The 21141-nt window shown below is 42.9% G+C and overlaps 1 protein-coding gene across 1 annotated transcript in view; it reads right to left on the bottom strand.

The window, feature by feature from the left end:
- Positions 1-20058, bottom strand: part of syde2 (synapse defective 1, Rho GTPase, homolog 2 (C. elegans)) — a 47933-nt gene extending 27875 nt beyond the window's left edge. The window contains exons 1-3 of the mRNA XM_053323188.1: positions 17865-20058; positions 9929-10230; positions 8843-9248 (exon numbers count right to left, since the gene is read on the bottom strand). Of these exons, the coding sequence (XP_053179163.1) occupies positions 8843-9248; positions 9929-10230; positions 17865-19947 (2791 nt within the window). The 5' untranslated portion in view covers positions 19948-20058. The remainder of the gene's footprint in view (positions 1-8842; positions 9249-9928; positions 10231-17864) is intronic.
- Positions 20059-21141: the final 1083 nt, after the last annotated feature.

Below are 21141 nucleotides of genomic sequence, written 5' to 3'. Positions count from 1 at the left end.
AGGGAACCCCCTTCACTGCATGGGTTCATGGGAGATTAAACCAAGACCACATGACTCAGTCGGAAGAATTTACCTTCTGTAGGCCTTAAGACAGGCAGTAATAAGTTAAGTAGACATTAAAAGGGACATGTCATGGACATTTTCCAAAATCTATATTGTGGGGCTCTACTGGAACATATCTGCTTGATTTACAGCTAAAAAAATATATTATTTATCTGATACTGGCCTTTATTTAGCCCCTCAGTGTTCAGCCTCTGCCTGAAACATGCCGTTTTAGCTCTTGCCTCTTTAAGACCCCCCTCTGACAAGGCCAATCTGCTCTGATTAGCTCCTGGAAGATGTCCCACGGTAGATGTAAACAAACAACACTAAGAGGATTTCTTACTTTTCTAGTACTTTTCTCCAAATGGAAATGTCTTGAATACTTATAAATAATTGTAACCTTTTTTTTTTAGCCTAAATCCTCTCAGAAATATGTAAGCAGACAATGTGAACAACACTTGGAAGAACCTTAACAATAACCTTTGCAACAAAGGCTACTGAACAGATGGTCATTTGTAGGCATGTGGTAACAATACGATTTTTAAATATGTTCACATCAAGCTTTGGACCTTTGACCATTTTGACAAGACATCTGACAACATAACGGAAAATCACAGAACGCATGACTTTAAAAAAAGACACTAAATCCAGAGGCTAGTAATCTATGTTGATGTTCAATATTGTCTTTGGATTTCTCTTTTGTAGTATAAATGCATTTGTTGTTTTAATTGGCAGATTTCTTTCTCCGAATATACTTCAGAAACAAAAGAGTGGTTCTGTAAGTGAGAGAGAAAAATTCAGAGAGAGAGAGAGAGAGAGAGAGAGAGAAAGGGAGAGAGAGGGAGAGAGATATAGAGACAAAGTGGAAAGAAGAGAGGGAGAGAGTTTGACCCTGCCAACATCACCAGCTCTATTTTCAGAGGGGACCTGCTGTGCTATTCTGGGGCGAGGGCCCGCGAGTGAAAGGAGGGAGGCAGAGGAGGTTCAACAGGATGGAGAGAAGGGAAGATGGGGGGCAGGAGCAGGGCAGGGTGTAGCCAACAGATGGGGGACAAAGGCGCCCCTTGTCCAGGCACTGAGAGGTCTGGATGTTCGACTGGAAGGCTGGCAAGCCGGCTGGTGAATGTACAAATGAACACGGCTGTTCTCTCACATTCCTCATCAAACCATGTTTAGCCTCCTTTTCCCTCTGGCTGAGTAGCCTTCCCTGTCACAGCTTCCTGCCAATAATAGACACAGAGGCACACTGAGAAGGCAATGGGTGGAGGGCTCTGGAGGTGCAATTTCATCAAACAACATCTGGGGAGGGGCCGTGCATACAGAGAGCCCCGGTCAGGTCTGACACAAAGTTTTAAAGGAGTGAAATTCCTTCTACAGACTCAGTTTTGAGAATTAATGTTAGTTTCCTTACATGTTGTACAAAGTTATAGTATCAATGAGCAGGACCTGTAGACTGCTGCTCATATCATACGGTGGTTGTTATACATTTGAAAACATCACGTTTAAAGTAGCTGTAAATTACCATAGAGGACACTATTTACACTCCTGTCTAGTTTAGACTGGTAATGATTTATTTATTAACCTTTAGGCAACTGTGTATCACATTTATATGATCCTATAGCCACTGTCTTACGTGAATACTGTCCAATTAACTCAGATAACATTATAATCCTGAATTGAGGAGTTTGGGACATTTGGGGGTTTTACACAAATTACAAATTTAAGGTTTCAAAAGCTAAATGATTTTTATCAGGCAATATCTGAGCAAAGAATAAGTAAACAGGCATCAGAGTCTAACCAAGCACTCAATACCCACTTTTAATACTTACTGACAGTACTGACACATTTTAATCAGTGCTCAGAGAGTATTGTTTTTAAATACCTAAAGTCTAAAAGTCCTAAAAGTGATAGGCTGGCCTATACATAAATATCAGAAAACTATTGATTATAATGAAACTGCTCAATCCACATGTAGCTTTAAGAATAAAGTGAAGGAAACTGTTTCATCAGTGGATGATGTGAGACACAAAAAAGGCAACGTTGTCCGTCCCCAAACTGTAGTAGTAAAAAAAAAAGGATCTCATGACCTACATTAAGGCCTGTTTACTTGACAATCAAATACTCTCGTCTCACACGTAAGAGCTTTCGAGTGAGTGAGAATCAAAACAACTTCCATCAGTTTCCTTCTGTCCTATTTATTTCATTATCGACATAAACAGGAGCAATGTCCACTCAGCCTGTAGAGCAGATCTGCCCCTGACAAAGTTAATGACTGTTCAATTGTTAATGACCGTGGCTTCACACACACACACACACACACACACACACACACACACACACACACACACACACAAAGCAGTGTCCTCTGTAGCCTTTGGCCTTGTGGCAGCAGCCAGGAGAGTAACGTGACACTTGCCTAACTGAGGTTCAGGGGCAATGGTTTGACACCCTACCCTCCAGGGCCGTGTTCTGTGGGGGTCAAAGGGCAAAAAGGTCTGCATTCCACTGGTTGACACCTGAGCCGGTTAACTGTGTCCACCCCCAACACTTAAACATGCACATGCACTCACCGTATTACTGTAACACAAAAGAGAGAGCCCATGTTAATGTGTATGCATAAAGACAGACACACGCACATGCCCTCACTGACCCCACGGTCCACCTCAGGCACCCCGCCTCTGACACCTCTTAACAAAGCCCAGGAATTTATGACAAGGGCTTTTCACAATACTGGCACCAGACAGGTGCAGGAGGAGGGTGTGTGTGTGAGGGACAACCTGATCATTATAAAACACGCCTGATTTTTTTTGTTTTACAGCAAACTTGTGGTGTGAGCTGCCAGTGAGCCAAATAATCACTCTAGCCAACATCAACACCATAAATAATATCTAGATAATGTAAAATGTCTTTCAGTAAAACAATGTCAGGCGCCTGGCCTACGAGAATGTAAGGATATGGGTGTTTTTATGTGTGTGTGTGTGTGTGTGTGTGTGTGTGTGTGTCTGTGTGTGTGAGTGAGTGTGAGAAAAAGCGAGACAAACACTGAGCATACTCTGATAAGCCTGGGAGTGAGACAATAATCTGCTGTCCCTGATTACCCCTGTAAAACCACTTGTATTCACTTGAGCGTGTGCGTGTGTGTGTGTGTGTGTGTGTGTGTGTGTCCTTACAAGCAGGTCTGCCAAACATGTGAGTTAAGTGTAAAAACTGAAAAGAGCAGTGTGTGCTGACCAACAAGGGAAGTGTAAATAAACGGGTGAATGGCATACTTGTCCAGTAGTTTCTTCACTCGGTGACCGAAGCTCGGCTCTACGCTGCTTCCTGGCTCTGAATCATTCTGCGCTGGAAGGCCTTTCAGGGGCCGCGGGAGCTCGGCCGTTTCATTACAATGGTTACAAAACCCCTGCTAATATATCCAAGCATGCGGGCCTTCTCGCTAGCACAACATGGCCCCCTGCCAAAGCAGCCCTCATGTAGCCTAGCTCGCCTACTGCTGCAGGCATTCCTGCTCTGCTGTAACTCTACCAACAGAGTGGCTGCTAATTCTAGACGGCCTGCAGCCACGCCGGCCTCAGAGCACGGCCCCAACCAAGCAACACAGCACTAACAGCTACAGTATCAGACAACTGTTGATGAATGACTTTGTTATCGTGGATATCTGGAAACAAACGACAACACATTCAGCATTAAACCTCTGATCGCAATTAATTTCATTTGACACTGGCACTCTTTTGCAATAACTCAATATTGTTATATCAATTAATATAATTAATTACTTCCACAGAATTGAGTGATGGATTTATTGTATCGTATTATACTCTTACATTAAGGAAGTTATAACAAAGTGTTAGATTTGACAATTAATTTGGTGGAAAATGATCTGAATCTTTGAGAGAGACTTTAACAAAACATTCAGAGCAGTAACAGAGATTCTGCAGAGTGGAACTTATTTTCTTAATAAACATGAACATGATGAACATTAGATCTTAGTTAAATCAACAATGTCAAAAACCTAAGAAGGATGTTGGGGGCGGTGGAGGGAGCTGCATGAGTTGGCATAAGCCGAGTATCAGCCGAGTATTAGTAAGATGTGTCAGGTTGTAATGCTCTACACGTGCATGAATATGACAGGACGTTACTGATCAGCTGGTGGCCAATCAGCTGTGAATGACACAGTGATTTTGATCCATGAATGAAGAACTTGCTGACTCGCAGCGACTGCTAAAACGATTAGTCGCTCAGTGGTGAATCTGGAACTACTCTGATAATCGATTATTGTCACTTTTGAAAGAAAAATGCTCTGTGTTCACTAGTTTCAGCTGCTCATTTGCACACATTTCCTGTTTAAATGATAGTAAATTGAAGTTTAAGGCTGTTTGGTTGGACAAAAGAAGCTATTTGAAGACATAATCTCTGGCTTGAGAAAGTTGTGATGGGTATTTTTCATTATTCTTTGACATTTTATAGACCAAATGATGAATCAATAAGTAAAATAATAGTTAGTCGCTGCCCTAAATGTAAGTCTCGCATGAACCTGAACTAACTGTATGCCCCGTTCCTGAAACAGCTATGTGATAAATCACTTTTTTATTCCACAAAATCATTTGATTAACACCAAATTATTGGTTCAAATCAGAATAATTGGACAACCTCTGATCTAACAAATGGTCAGGAACTAAACGACATGTAGTATAGCGACCCTGTATCCTTGTATGATCAATTAAGTAACGATTATCTATTTGTTCACACACATAAAATCCTTTAACCTTCAAAACAGAGAGCAGAGCACTTTTCTGCAGCTATTCTGATAATGAAATGAAGAACAGACCAGAGAGAAAGAGCTATGAGTAAAACTATGTGACCCGCACTTAACATCTAGTGCCAAGCTTTGGAATCTGCTCTGGTTTCTAAAGTGCTCCTCTCACACTTTTGCTCCTATGAGTTGTTGACTTCCTCCGGACCAAACTGTGCAATCGGCAGCCTAGATTAGATTCCAGGTTTGAACTCGGAGAGGCTTGAACTCTCATGTAACTTTAGCAGCCGGGGCCAATTCTTGAACGCAGCAGCCAGCGTGACCAAAACAACCCCCAGAAATAGCTCTGATCCCATTCCGAGCGCTGGCCAAGTCAGATTCCCCAAACAGGCGCTAAAAGGGAACAAGAGATTGGGAACACACCGAGCTCACAACCCCCAAAGTCCATCAATCATTATTCTCCATACAAATAGAGCATTCAGATGGACAAAAAGTCAGTCAATAGGCAGCACACGAAGAGTCTGGAGTGTATCCGGTGAGAGAAAAAGAACCAGCCAGCCGAACAGAGGAAAACTATAGTTGCAGAGAGTCATCTACATCTGCGCTGCTTCATTAATTCAGCAGACACTCTTATTCATGCTCTATCAATGAAGAGCCTCTCCAATTTTAGCCCTTCAAATAAAGTGGAGTCTGTGTAGCCTCATATTCATGAATAATATAAAACAGAAGACACAGAAAAGACTAGATGAGAGATGAAAACGGTAGATTGCAACACTGTGGCTACACTTCTATTTTTAAGTTTAAGACTTTGTCAAAGCCTTGATCAAAAAGCCATTATTCTTAAGGAGGCGTGGGTGCATTTACAAAAATGTGGCGAGGAAACCCATGATGTGGTATCCTAAACACACATTCAGTAGACGTGGTAAAGATACAGCACGCTGCGGTGATGTTACTACTAACAAACACGTGTTTAGAGAGTTAGGTACAAGGTTACGCTATCATGAAGAATTAAAGAAATATACCAATGTTTTTGCTTGTTTCTGTATGAAAAATTTTGTAAATCTTCAGAAATTTGGGTGTTTTTTTTTTAACTTTTCCTGGCAGATGTTGCTTTCTATTATATGTCCATTATATGTGAAAATCAATTAAAAGACAATTGAAATGCAGGCTTGACATTTGCAGTGATGGATTACAGAAGTCAAAAGTCACATTTATTTTAAAATCTTAAGGAATGGAAACCAGCTGCCGGGTAGACTTATAAGCAGCAGTATAGTTTCTAAAGAAGGTAAATTGCGATGTTATAGTCTGGTATTAGTTATCACTGTCTTTTAGAATAACATTAAATGGTAATATATAATATCATCATGTATTGTGCTTTTCTTTTTGGACTAAATAATATGTGTTTCACTTATTCAGTCATTATCCACAAGCCAGAATTTGGCAAACTGGCACACTGAGCAATTATCCTCAAACCAATGCAGATACTTTATGAATTTTTGTTCTGACTCTTATTAAAAACACACAGTAACCTGTCTTGCTCATCAGCTGTCTGCTATTTCAGTCTAAATAAATCTGAAAATTATCAAGTATCACAGAAATGTTGTTTTGATAATTACCCATGTCCCCAGACAGGCCCTGTATGACCCTGTGGAAGAGATTTGGGACACTGAATGCAGGGTGGAGTGAGCAGGCCTTTTCACTCCAGCCCCCCATCCCCCATCCCTCCCTACTAGTTTAGAGTGGATGAGGAGGAGAAGGAGTGCACTGTCATTCTGCAGCCACAAAACTGAGTTAACAGCAACCACAGGATGACACACCATTTCTGAAGGAACAAGATGATTTAAGCAGATAAAGACGGAGCATAAAGCAATATTTTACCTTCCTAATCTTTCTATTTATTGAAAACCACAGTGCCTGCTGCATCAACAACACACACACACACACAAACAACAACAACCAGTAATGACTGTTTCCTCTTTGATGACACGTAGCCGGCTCATTGCTCTTTTTTGTTGCAGTGAAGTGTGGGATGGCGTCGCCAAACCCACAGGAATCAATTGCAAAGTCAACAGGCAGCAGAGAGGGAGGCAGTTCCGGAGAGGAGAGGAGGGAAAAAAGAGAAAAGGAAAAAAAAACAAAAAACAACAACACTGCTGCTCCCTCTCTCTCTCTTCTCATTTTCACAGAAACCAGTCAGACCCACGCTATCACTGGGCTGCTCCTATTATATAGAACCGTGTTGCGGGGTGTAAATGAGGCATGGGACCTTAAATGGTAGCAATCTGGTGGAAAATGAATCACAACTGAAATAAATAGAGAGCTCAGTGAACATAAAAAAAAAAGACAACAAGATTTCTTCTCTGTTAAAACTGCTGAACGCACCACTACAGTCTCCAATTATGGCCACTCATCTGCTTACCCGGCATGAAAGGCCCTAACGATACTAGCAAATTTCATCTGGACCGCAAAATAGGTCTGAAACCAATCAAATGATGCAGGCAGAAATAGCCTATATTTAATTAGCCCTGTGTGCCATGATTAGAGCCTTTCCAGGGGCAAGTACATTGAGACGCATTCAGGACCGGTTTAATCCTAATCCTATGACGAAAGTCTCTCAGGACAGAGAGTTTTGCTGAGCCACACGTGACGCAGCAGGAGCCAGGAGTCTGAAGCCAGTCAATGAGGATCAAGCAGTTTATCGGCTGTCAATCAAACTTGTGACCTTGTCGAGGGTAGACTTGTTTTAGGAGATAATGCAACAACTTGAGAATTTATGACGCTCCTCTCCTAAATCAGTACGTACACTGTAGGATAAGCTGTAACTTGATACGTGCTGATTATTATTTTGAAACATGGAGAAACTGTAGCCTGAAGTATATCTCTTTTATTTATGGGAACAAGTCTCAGTGATTTGTGGTTTCAACTTTTAAACTGGAGTATTTTTTAGGAGGGGGGGGGGGTTGCTTCTGAGCTCCTTTCAAGTCTTAATTCTGGCAGTGAAACTGTTGCTGTGAACACTAAAGCTCAAGTATTAGATTTCGCTCAGCATACCCAAACTGTTCAGCCTCGCTTTGTGCTCCTACAACAAGAAATGACTGTTGCGTGCCACAGAAAAGTGTTGTCAAAAGTTGTAATTATAGGCTCAGCTCAAGATGTGCCAATTGGTTCAAACTACCATGTTGCCACATCAGAGAGAACAAAAAGTCGGAAGTTAGAAAAAAACAGGCCGAGCTTATTAAGAGACAGGGAGCTGTGCGCTGGCTGTCATCATTATGCCGTCGCTGTACAGCAGACTTGTCAACAATTTCCAAGCACAAGAATAAATAAGACGCAGGCAAAGTGAAGAGAGAGCAATACAATACACTAACAGCGACGTTTCTTTAAGTCTGCAGGTCATAGCTCTGTGTTTTCTGTGTGTATCAGCATTAACAAATTGCATTTTTAAAGAGCCAGACTTCAAAAACAAGAGGGCAATTTAAGACAAAACCCCCCAAAAAAGAACCACCAATTTACAAAGTTCACAGCTCTCTGTTGTGAGCTGCAGTCACAAGTAAATGGATATTCTTTCTTCTCGGGAATGTCTGTCCTGAATTCCTCCTGGCTAATGTCTGTCTGAGTTTAATGAGGGACACTGATATGGAGTGATATGATTAGACAGCCACGGCTCCTGTCTACTCCCATCAAACAGAAAAGCACAAGAAAAGAGGTGAGCTAGAATGGCCATGTTGGCTGTACACTTCTGGATTTAAAGAGGGGAAACTCCATGTCTGCCTTTTGTTGCTTATCAGCTAGTAAAAATGCTTATATAGTGGGCCAAGTCATATGATCATTTGATCGGAAACATTTTCAACACTAACCGTAATTAGTGGTCAAGGTGTGCACTCTCGTAAAAATCTGTTGAGAGTGACGAGCTGAGAGACAAAACGACCAACAATAAATGGCCCTCGAGCATCAGAGCAAAGAACAGACTGAATGAGATATTCACAAGAAGCAGGAAGGGAAGTAAGAATGAGAGGAGGAGCGTGTGTGTCTCTTTTTTTGACTCACCTTTGGCTCTGCTGGTGGAAGGCCCCCCCTCCTCCTGAGGTTTGCACGCGAGCATCTGTCTGTGCAGATGTAGCGCCTCTGTGGAATGTACAGCATTCCCCTGACTCCCATCTCCTGTACTGCCACCACCACCGAGGCTTTCCCCGAGCACCTCCGGCCCGGCGCCGCCACCGCCACCCTCCAGGGTCCTCCCATTGTGACCCATATCTCCTCCCCTGTTTGGCCTCCTCTGGGGCTCAACTCGAGGTGGGACTAGCAGCCGAACTGAGGGTCTGTGGGACATATCCAGCTCATCGTCCTCTGGGATCGGGTTATACCAGATCTCTCCTTCATCGTCCGCGTCGTTCTCCTCTGCTGGGTCCACACTCCGAGGGTGAGGAGACAGCTTGGCCTGACTGACGCTAACCTAAATCAAGACAAAAGAGAAAGTTAAACATCAAAGAAAAGGTGCCACATTAACTGAAACACCCACAGCAATCACTGCGTTGGATCCTGTGTAATCACCCTTTGGAAACATTATGGGAAATACACTTTGTGGGGAGACTTAGACAAAAAAGTCAAAACCACATCTTATATCTGTACTCATACATGAAACTACACCTGGTTAGCTTAGCTTAGCATTACGACTGGAAACAGGGGGGAAAGCTAGTCTGGCTCTGTCTAAAGGTAAAGCTCTAAATGACACATTATATCTAGTTTATTTGATTAGCGTAAATAAGTCAATTTGTGGTTTAATGGAGGCTGTTATCATCACGGTTGCCAGGTAACCACTGGGAGGGAGTCTGAAGTCACTGCACCCTGTGAAACCACAACTTGTTATTTTCACATTTTGGTTCTTGTACAAATTAAACAAACAAGATAAATGTTTTAAGTAGTGAGCTTTAGAGGAGCTGCTTGGCTGATTAGCTAAACATTTGGACATGACCAGGCTAGCTATTTCCCCTTCTTTCTAGTCTTTATGCTAAGCTAAGCTAACTGACTGCTAGCTGCACAGACACAGCAATATCAGTTTTTTCATCTAACTCTCAACAAGAAAGTGAATAAGTTTCCCTAAATGTCAAAATGAATAGAGACCTTGAGGCTAACCTGAGGCAGGTGCAGGCGGACCGGCCGTGAAGGAGCTGCCCCTGGGGGTCTCAGGTGGTCTGGGGAGGGACTGGGAGGAGGAGGTGGCTGATGGGAAAACTGGCAGCCCTCCTCCTCAGCTCCCACCATTCCCTGCAGCTCGTCCTTGGTGCAGTGGTTCCTCCCAAGGGAACTCTGCTGCAGCCAATTGCGCTTCTTGGAGACAGTGATGGTGTTGAGATGCGGTCGCCATGTTGAAAGTTCATTGGCCCTGCCTGCCTCACGACTGTTAGCGCAGGGGGTTTGGACATTCTCAATGAAAGCTGAGGGAGCGATGGAAACAGAAAGAATGTGAAGGTTACAACCACCTGCCAGGAGACATTAAGGAAATATTTGGTTGGCATAAAACTACTAGCAACTAATCATGATTATCAGCACCATCATTAAAATTATGATTGAATAATGAAGGACTGAATCTAGTGTTTAATCAGAAGCTATTCATGTACTGTCAAGTTGATGAAAACATCTGTATCAAGAAACCACAGGTGAGAAAATACTGAATAACACTGTTTGGTTTTATAGTGTCTTCCACTCATTTTTTTTTCACTGTCACCTAAAAAGACGCCACTTGCTTTGTTTTATCAGATTATGATACTTTATAACTTTTGAACAGGCTTTTAACGTATTGTTTTTTTATAACCAAATTTTCACTCTAGGCACTCTGGAGCACCTCCCCTTTTCTCCTCGGGGACATCCCATTTCAGGAGTGTCAAATTCAGAAATATGTGGGCTCCGAATTCAAAAGAGATGACAGGGAGACGAAGGTATCGAGTACACATAACTTCCATCACAGCAACTTGGAAAGTTGAGTGAGAAACTACTGGCATTACAGCTGTGAAAATAGAACACAGAGAGGAGGGTGTGTGTGTGTGTATGTGCGTGTGTGTGTGTGCATGTCCATGTAAGGGGGTGGACGATAAGTACAGCCAGTGGTGATACGTGCGCAGTGAAAAGGGACGAATAATAGAGATGGTGACGTGGTCCCTTAATGTCCCAGAGAAAGCAACAAAAGATTGCCTGCATTGCTTTTAGTGTGTGTGTGTGTGTGTGTGTGTGTGCATGTGTGTACGTATGTTTTGCTCATTAGAGATTAGTAATATTTGTTTTCCTTGAAATCAAAAAAAGTATCTCTGCAAGTCTGACATGCTTCTATTTTCATAAGGGTTGATGGGCAGATGCAGTCAGAGAAAAACAAGCTCTGTGCATGTGTGAGTGTGTGTGTGTGTGTGTGTGTGTGTGTGTGTGTGTGTGTGTGTGTGTGTGTGTGTGTGTGTGTGTGAGAGAGAGAGACGGGGAGAGAGAGGTGCTGAGGGCAGGGTCTTGCTCTAACTTGTACAGCAGGCTCGTGTAAAAGACTGTTTTGATCCTCGGCTCCCAGACGAGCCCCTCCACATGCTTTAATGACAACTTCTCCTTTCCTCAAGGAAATGCATTTTCACGCACACCAGTCTACATCCACCAAATTATAGACTTGGGAATATTTTCACTCTATCCAATCGAAATTTAACCCAGGGCATCTTGTGTGTGCATGCAAAACTGTACTATGAAGAATAGTCAATGAGTAACCACAAGTTTTTTTTCCTTAATAAGCCACAGCAGTCTAGCAAAAGAGAACTGAAGTACATTAAAAAATCACATGGTTTCATATTGCATAACTTCTACATTGTAGATTAAGGGAGTTTTTTGCTTGGTCGCATTTATTGACAAAGGCCTGAAAGTGGCATACAGAGAGAGCAGAGGACTCTACTGGGATTTATTTCTCCCTGGAAGTCAACCAGCCCCTCTGAACAGCCTCTCTCTGCTCTCTTGTGATCTACAAGGCAACTTTATTAACACTTCAACAAAGAAACTGTTGACTTGCAATAACTGCTGCCATCGCCAGTGCCCCAAAATCCCATAAACATCAACTTTGGAGTCCCTCTCACCACAACAAAACAAGTCATGCATTTTATTTCTCTACTCAGTGCTAAACTTTTTGCCACTTCAGAAATACGAAAATTATGACACAAAGTGGGATGGATTGTTTCTGTTTGGGATGCCATTCCTCTGCATTCCAGCTGATTATATAAGACGCCGCTGAGTATATAAAACAGCTTTCAGTGGCTGGAACAGAGGCCACTTTTAAGGCATTCCTTATCTCCACAGTGGGAAAAAAAGACAACTCAACGCAGCCTCTCAGTCATCCACTTCATTTTAATTCAACTAGACCACCACGCAGCAAAGGATCCGAAGAAAATCTTTAAATATTTCTTCCTTTCTACTTTGTTTAATTTACAAAAGGTTTCCAGCCAGAAACGTGTTTGCATGACATGAACCAGCAATGTGTTTGCATTAGCCTGGATTAGGGGCTGATGCTGTGTTTGAGGGCCGGGAGCTCAGCAGTTTAGCATGTGCTGACTACTGAGTGAAGGGGAAATGTACAGTATGTTTCTGGCGCTTTACTGAACCCCATGAGCTGATGTGTAGGCATGCTGTACTGTAATAATCTGCTATGGTTTGTTTTCAACTGTACCGGCCTAAAGTCCCTTGTGACCCTTTAAACTCTGTTTAAAAGCAGTGTTGCTACTCACATTCAAATCTGCATCTGAGGGACATTAATGGGATATGTTATGATTAAAACAGTAACAGCATATTTTCTGTAAACTAACCGCAGACTCTGCCCCCAACGCCAGACTAAAGAGATCAGATGCTTGTGTATGGAGTTGTTGTCAGCATGCCATCTTCTTTAAGGGGTCTTTCATAACTGGAAGAGGATGCGTGTTCTGACACGAACAGCATTCCAGACCACAGCTTTAGATTTACAGCCTTCCCGCTGTCTCGTTCCACTGTCACACTCCTTCAGAGGAGCAACTCCTTCCCAGAGCAGCTGCACACCACTGGTTTGACTTAATAAGTGAAAATTAAGATATTTACACTGCTATCAAATATCAAACCATGTCAGTGTCTTCAGCTTGTCTCTGTTTCTTACATCGGCTTGTCAGTATTTCCACCTACATTTTGTTGTTATGAAAAAGTACTTATTATTCAGCATGATGAAAACAAACTGCTTTTACACAATAAGCTCAACGCAAAGAATACAAAACATTGTTAAGAAATCAACAGCTCATGCTAGTTTCAGAAAGTTTTTCTTTAATACCAGCTCCATTCCCCTTTGGTTGTTATTTGGCATGATGACCTTCAACTATAAACACAATACAAAGCAAATAAGAAGACTGTTGACCCTGTCGATTACAATTCCCATAATGGAGCTACGACAGCCTGGCTCCCTGTGTGCCCTGTTGGCGTGAAGATGATGTGTTCAGGGCTCGGAAATCTCACACCCCTGACCTGAAGGTAACAGATGGCCAAAGCACATAATACAAGGATGCACATCTACGGGAGAAAATAAAGAGAAGAGGAGGTGGTGCATGGATGGGGAGGAGTGTCATGGGTTTGTCTGAGGTGCTGAAAGGAATGCAAACTTACAAAGAAAAAAAACCTTATTTCCTGGATGTGCTGGTATGAACCTGTGCCATGTGAGCCTGACAGTAAAACCACACTCCAATTATATTCCTGATCCACATCTTCTAAGTGACTGGATCTTTTTCTCCTTGCAAACACTAAGACAAAACACTTGATCCACTTTCCCATACGCTTTTCCCCTTTATTTTCTGAATTTCTTTTTCTTCATAGAGGCTCCTCTTTTGATAAGTGCAAAACACACACCAGCTAGTTTTCTTGTCCATACAGACAACACTTTGTTGTGTATACAGAGTTTCGGGCTCCCCCCTTCAGAGGGAATCTTTTGCTCTGTGCCATACATTCCGGTTGACACAAATTCATATGGTAATGAGGATTCTCCGAGTAGATTTTTTCTTTTTACACCAGGGCAAAGCTGAGATCGTCCAGGGTTACATCACATGTCAACACTTGCATCCCGCTGAGGCGTCCTGGCAGAGCAGCCTGCTAATGCAAATACCACTTCCTCCTCAATATGTTGGCTTGAAACCCAAATTATTTTTAATGTTGGAGCTTTTCCAGTCACTCTCCTGTGCTGCCTGTTATATCTGCTTTAAAATGGGATAAAAATATTACAGGAGTAGGACTATAAAACCTTTAAAAAATATACATTTGCTCCCAGTGTGACCCACAACACTGGTAATAATGAGAACGGTAATTTTAAAAAAACTGATAATCACTTAAAATTGCAAAACAAAAGGCTAGCATTTGCTCCATCATGTGACTCATGCAACTCATAAAACCATCCTTATGAACCCGGGTGCCTCAAGTTTCCCCTCTATCACCTGATCTGTCTTTAGCGCTACCATCACCTATAAATCTGTCCAAGTACAGACGCAGCAGAAAAGACCATTTATTGTACCTCCACTATCAAGCCGTGGGTGTTTGTGTGAGAGAGAAAAAAAAAACAACTCCTCTGCAGCTCAGTAACAAGGTTTTTTGGCACGGTGCAGAAACCAAATGCCGCATCGTTCTGACATGACATGACAACAGTTGAGTGGGTTTATATTATACCTGCGTTCTCATCTTATAGCTACATTGAATCCACTGAGCAGGCAGGATTGATTCATTGAATAACAATGCACTTTAAGCATTATCCACAGCATATTTGTTATTAAAAAATTAAGTTATCATCTTTAAAAGGAAAAGTTCAACATATTGGAAACTTATTTGCTTGGTGGCAGATAGTTAGATAAGGAAATACCACTTTCATGTCTGCATGCTAAATATACTGAATATGAAGCTACAGCCAGCAGCCTGTTAGCTTAGCCTAGCATAAAGACTGACAACAGGGGAAAACAGCTAGCCTGGCTCTGTCCGAAGGTAAGAATACAAACCTACACCACCTACAAACACTCTAAAGCCCACTAATTAACAAATGAGAGATCATTAGTTCAACTCTAAAAAATAACACTTTATCATGTGTCGGACTAATTCTTGGCCAGGGTCGCTTACCAGGCAACAAGTGGAGACTCCAACAAGATACTGCTCCCAACCAACAAATAGTTACACTTAATCCCCACTTCTTAAAACCACAACTTTCTCATGTTTACTGTCCTTTTTCTGTGCAGATTAAACAAACAAGAAGATGTTAATTAGCTAGCTTTAGACGTGTATTTGGACTTTTGGCATAACCAGGCTAGCAGTATCCTCTTTTTTCCATTCCTTATGCTAAACTAAGCTAACCCAGCTACAAATGTGATGGCCAGATATGCGAGTGGTATTGATTCTCTCATCTCCCTCTCTGCAGCAAAAGCAAATAAGTGTATTCTTTTAAAAGCTGTTGACAGAGAGATAGAAAAATCAATTTCACAATTTTCCCTTGAACGCTGCTCTGTTCCTATAGCTAGGGCAGTGGTGGACTGGCTGTTGGGTGTACCAGGACAAATCCAAATGGGCCATCGCATCAGTCAAAAAATCAAAGTCACACTCTCTGTGTGTCATACAGGACGGTCATGAGAGCGGGCAGCGTCCACGTTCTGGGACTGGACTCACTGGCCAATCACAACCAAGTTATACACTGTATAATCAATCCTCAACGACCTGACCTCCATCAGCACCATCTGGTTTGACTGATACACCACTCCTGAGTTCAGGTCTGGCCAAAACATGATGCCTGGATACTGCCTGCCCGCCGGCACCCCACAACACAGCACAACAAAACTATAAATCCTCTCATTGCAAACACAAAACACGTATGTGCCAACAGGAGATGTGCATATGCATGCTCTTGTGCACAATAACCCACATCCACACATTTAAATATAAGGAACTCAGCTATGTGTAATAATTGGCATGATATTTTATATAGTAATTAAAGGACAAGTCAGAACAGAACTAAATTAGCTCCAGTCCAATTAAGCAAATGCTTCTGGCGTGAAATATTTTGTCCCATGACTTCATGGTGTGGATTAATTTCCAAGTAACACTCAAGGGGAGGAAAAGGCTGTATTTATAGTAAATGTTTGCATAAATTAAAAGTTGAGCCATAAACTCAATGAAAACTTTCAAGCCAAGACAAGAAATTCACTGGAGCTTTTGAAAGCTTTTTTTTTTTTTTTTTAAATTGCTCTTTGTGAGGCGCTGAGAGGCCCACAGGGGCAAGATAAGCCCGGGGCTGACCTTAATAAATACTTAATCGCCCTTCATTTTGTTCATTCATGGCAAGGAATTAAGTGACACAACGCAAACAAGTTAAACAACAGGAATGGCATCCTAAATATTCAACCCCAAGTCTCTTTAAAATGCAAGTTACCATGGAGCTGTCCAGTGCAAACGACTGGGGAGGAAGGCAACATGACAGCCCAGCCCAGCCCCCCCTACGCTCAAACACTCAAACACACACACATACACAAAAACCACTACCACAGAACAACTGCAGTGGCTTCTCTCCTGCTTTGGATTCCTCTGGCCACAGCTGTGGAAAAGTTCAGCGGGGACAGAGAGAGTAGAGAGCTCAGCAAAATGGAGAAAAAATGAGAATCGAGGGGAGGGAAGAGACTTTGGTAACTAATATCAAGAAGAGTCCTGTCTTTATATTAATAAAGCGAATGGGGAAGTAAGCTCAAGATGTAAAGTTGGAGCTATGCTGAGCCAACAGCAGCTGGAAGTCAAACACATAGGCATCTTTCCCACTGCAGCCTCAGAGAAAGATCACACTCTATTTCTAGCAGCACAGCAGCAGCGACAGTCAACAACAGCCTGCACACATGGCAGGTCATCTATTTGCTCTCGAAAAGACTGTCGGAACAGCTAACACGCTGAGATACACACACTAATGCACGGATACATAGAAAACTATTACAGGAAGCAAAAAAATGAGCAGTAGAGTAAAAAGAAGCAGTGAAATGTTTTAGATCCATTCAAAACAAACCAATTTCCACATCCTATAAAGGTCAATACAAAGTTTTCCACACAGACAGTTTCCAGATCAGATGATTAAATTGGCTAACTGCCTTGTTTGCAGTCAGTTCAGGTCAGCGTGGATGAAAAGCACATTTCATTTGGTAAAACTATTCCCAGTGAAATGGTACCTGAATAAATATGCAATGTGTGCACCCAGTATAGATTTAGAGGAGGTCATTATGACTGCAAGGTGCAAGTGCTATTAAAAGTGGGAAAATGGAGCTTGAGGTAAGATTGTTTTGTTTCCATGGTGAATGTGAAATTTGAACATCTACTCCAACTTCTGAGGAAGATCGATTGATATGATGATCAAAAGTTTCAACCACTAAATTAACCCTGCGGTGCGACTGTTTTACCAACAAGATAAAAGTAGTTAAGACCACTTTGCATCCCACTTAAACCCCATGTATCTAAGTATTTAATTATCGCTGTATTAATTACATATTTAGAGTCACGTTGTCATGTATCTCTTGTTGCTGTGGCTGGCTTGATGATACAGATGCTTTCATGTTTTTTTTCACCTCATCACAAACAGATCATTGGAGTACAATCAGACAATTATTCAGAGTTGTGTACATAATCAAATGCATTTAGACACACACACACATACAAACATACACATAACCCCACCACCAAAACCACAAAAAAACACTAGCAAAGAAGAGTTAGTTGTTACTGAACTATACTGTGAGTGAGTGATCCGACCTACAACCTAAAGTACTATTAATTCAGTGTTAAAATGCACCTAAATTAGTGTGAAGGAGAGAACCCGCCACCGGTTAGAGAATCTTAAAAAGAAAGCAAAGAGGTCTGAGGTGTCTCGTCCCTTTGCTTTGCATCCAGAAGAGGAGGAGTGCAGGATGGACCGCCACCAGACGGAGTTTTACTATGAGTGGAGGAGGATGACAATAATCAGACGGGAGGAAGGAGGGTGAGAGTTCCCTGATTTTAGAGGATCCACGGGAGCTGAGGCCACTCCGTGTAGCCTTCCTACCTGGCTGCTGCTGCTGCCGTGGTGACTTGACTGTAGGTGACTTCGCCTTGACAGATTTAACCCCTCGGTTGGATGTGTGGACCCCTGGTTTACACCCCCCGAGGTTAGCTTGGTCCTGGTTTTGGCCTCCACCGCGGGGCAAAGACGGTGACGAGCCTTCAATGCGTTGCTTCATCTCGGAAGACAACAACCGCCCCTTGTGCATCCACTCTTGCATCTTGTTGACGGTGACGCCGTGCCCCTTGTTGACCGAGTTGGCCCCCTGCGCTCGGACTCCACCGCTCAGCTCCTGCTTGTTGTCGTGACCCTGATGCGACGAGGCCTCTGCGTTGCTGTCCGAGGAGCCTGTGAGGCTGTTGACTGAGCTGCTGCTCTCGTTGAGCTGCCCGCCACGGTCCTCCTCACAGCCGGCGTCTTGTAGCAGCTCCTCACTGCTGGTGGCATTGTAAAGAACTGGAGGATCTGACAGCTCACCTACTCCTGTGATTTTAGCCCCTTCACCCTGTTTAGCTGATTTTACCTCTGCAGCCCCAGTATCACTACAGCTTTCTGGACTCTGTGTTCCAGGAGCTTTAATACACAGTAACGGTCCACCTGGATGATACCTGATAGCTCCATCACTAGCAGAGCGCAATAATGTGGGTCTTATCTTGGCCATGGACAGATTCAACATGCTTTTACTGTTCAGTCTACCTTTAAGGCCTGACTCAATGTTTCCACTGAGGCAAACCAGCAATGAGTCAGTGTCAGACACTTGCTGTGGGCTGTGGTCACCTCCTGAGGACCAGGAGTCACTGTCCATGTTTTTGGCAGACAACCTTGAGCACAGACTATCCCTGGAGTGGCTACTACAGGAGGAGGTGGCCTGCTGTTCTGTTAAACCACCACTAATCTGCTGCACATCCAGGTTGATATCATTCATAGCATTGATGAGGAGGTAATAAGCTTCTTTCAGCTGGTTTCTAAGCCTGTCTGTTTCCTGAGCACTGTTACTCTCATCAGTCTGTCCTTTATCATGACCTGACTGTGGCAGCTCTGCAACCTCTGCTCTGTCACCAGCACTTTTTGCTCGAATAGTTTCATAAAAAGGCAGAATTTCGTTATCATAGTAATCCTCATCTTCACTGTCTAAAGGGTATCTAAGCGACCCCTCTGTGGCGCACATGGATGCCATGTTAATGTCGCATATGTCTAGCTCTGTGGGGAAAAAAGTCGGGCTCTGCAGACAACCTACTGTCCCCCTGATGTCCCCTGTATACTCAGGCTCATAGCTCTCAATATTTCTGATTAAAATGTTTTCTTCTGTGTTGCCAGAGATGCAGTTTGGGTTCACAAGTGCTGCGCAAACTGGTGAGATTGTCTCCAAAGTTTGGTTGTTGTCAAAACTCCAGTTGGCGTTGTGTACATTTACAGCCACTACAGTCCCTGCCATGTGCCGGGGCAGTTCTCTGTCCAGAGGCTCGCTATCAGCGGTAGTAACCCGGCCCTCTGGAGGCTTACAGACCTCGGTGTGCGGCTCTACCCGTACGCAGGACAAAACGTGATTTGAATTGTCCCCAAACCCGATTGAATCCCCGACCGAGACGGAGTGTTTCCTCTGGACATGCGGTCCTCCGAGTGGTACCCCCGCCGATAACGTGATACTGTCAGCGGATCTGGGCCCCTGGTGGCTCCTATCTGCTCCCCTAACATCTCCCCCAAACTGCGCTGTCTCTCTTTGAAGTGAGACCCCCAGGAGCTCCTCATTAACCCGACCCCTACCCCCGCTGCTGCTCGGCTCCTGGGGACGTGCGCCGGCCACCTCCGCTGCACGGCTCCCCCGGACTATTATAACCCCCCCAGTTTGCACCATCGCCCCGTCAACACAATTCTCGTACGTACTCATTCTCTCTGTCGTGCAATCCAGCTCTGAGATCAAGACTACCGGACGAGCCTCGTCGGAGTCTCGCTGCAAAACTTTTTCTTTACCTTCTCGGCCCCCATTCACCGCAGCGGAGCCGTATCCACCACCGACAGTCGCTCCTTTCTTGGATTTCTTCCCCCGGAGTTTCGCTAGTAAAGTCCTCCGCAGAGGATCAGCCATTCCTTTCCTTTTCCCCCCCAGGTAATTCCTCCCCGGTTTCTTTCAGCACGCTGGCTCCTGAAGGAAAGAGCCGAGCCGGGCGGACGAGCTCCTCTCCATTCTCCGCCGTCACCTCCGCACTGTCGGCTCACTCACTCCTGGCTCACTTTACTCAGCTGCACCACCTCTCTCTCTCTCCCTCCCTCCCTCTCTTTTCTCGCTCTCTCTCTCTTTCCTCCACACACACACACACACACACGTACACACACACTTTACCGCCCTCTTTCTTTCTCTCTAGCGCCTCACCTCACCTTCTCCTCGTGTTTGCAGCTCATACATTTGTCATATTTTTTCTGGCTCAAAGTTCAGGGATCTTGGACATAAATTATTCAGGGCCAAAATTTGCATGAAACTTTATTTTAAAACTAAGCTATTCAGTTGGAGAAAATTAATTTATGGAATGACTCAGTGCCTTTAAAATCAATGCATAATACACGAATGCTTTATCAATTATACGCTTTGTATATGTTTGCCTTAAGTGTTAATGGGTTTTAATTAAGTACATTCTGCAGTTAGAATTGTTAATAAAGTAAATGGTAATGAGTTTGAGTGCTTTCTAATATACACCCACAAGTCTGAAATTATAAATGTTAATCAGCCGTTACTAAAATGTGCTAGGCATTTTTTTAAATAAATCATAAATTCTTAAGTCTCAAAGATTAATAATAATGTATAATGAATTGCTTACAAAAGCTCTACTTGAACTGCAGTTGTAAATTTTAATATTAAGCTGTTAATAAATTAGGTTTGGTCCAGATGCTGTGCAGCTTTTCTTGAAGGTCAGAGGTCAAACAGGAGTCAGGAGTCTCCCTGATGAATTAAAGAAAAAAAGAAAAGAAAGAGAAATGGATTTGTCTGGAGGAGGATAAACATCACCCCTGACAACCAAACAGATGGTCTTACTTCAGATTTATATATATATTTATAAAGCCATTAGTTACAACTTTAATACAAAACTATTAGTTTAAGTGGTACTATGTTATTTTACAATGAAAATAAGGCAATTAAACACTGGGGGTAATACACAACAACAACTCATCTCATTTGTAAATAAAAGTATGACAATTAATTTAACTAATTAAGTTTTTCTTTGATTATGGAAGCATGCTGATAACTTTTACTTAAGTAAAAGTACTAATACTACAATATAGAAAT

Source organism: Scomber japonicus, chromosome 7 (genome assembly GCF_027409825.1).
Source record: "Scomber japonicus isolate fScoJap1 chromosome 7, fScoJap1.pri, whole genome shotgun sequence".
Classification (NCBI taxonomy): domain Eukaryota; kingdom Metazoa; phylum Chordata; class Actinopteri; order Scombriformes; family Scombridae; genus Scomber; species Scomber japonicus.
This window is presented reverse-complemented; position numbering and strand designations above follow the sequence as displayed.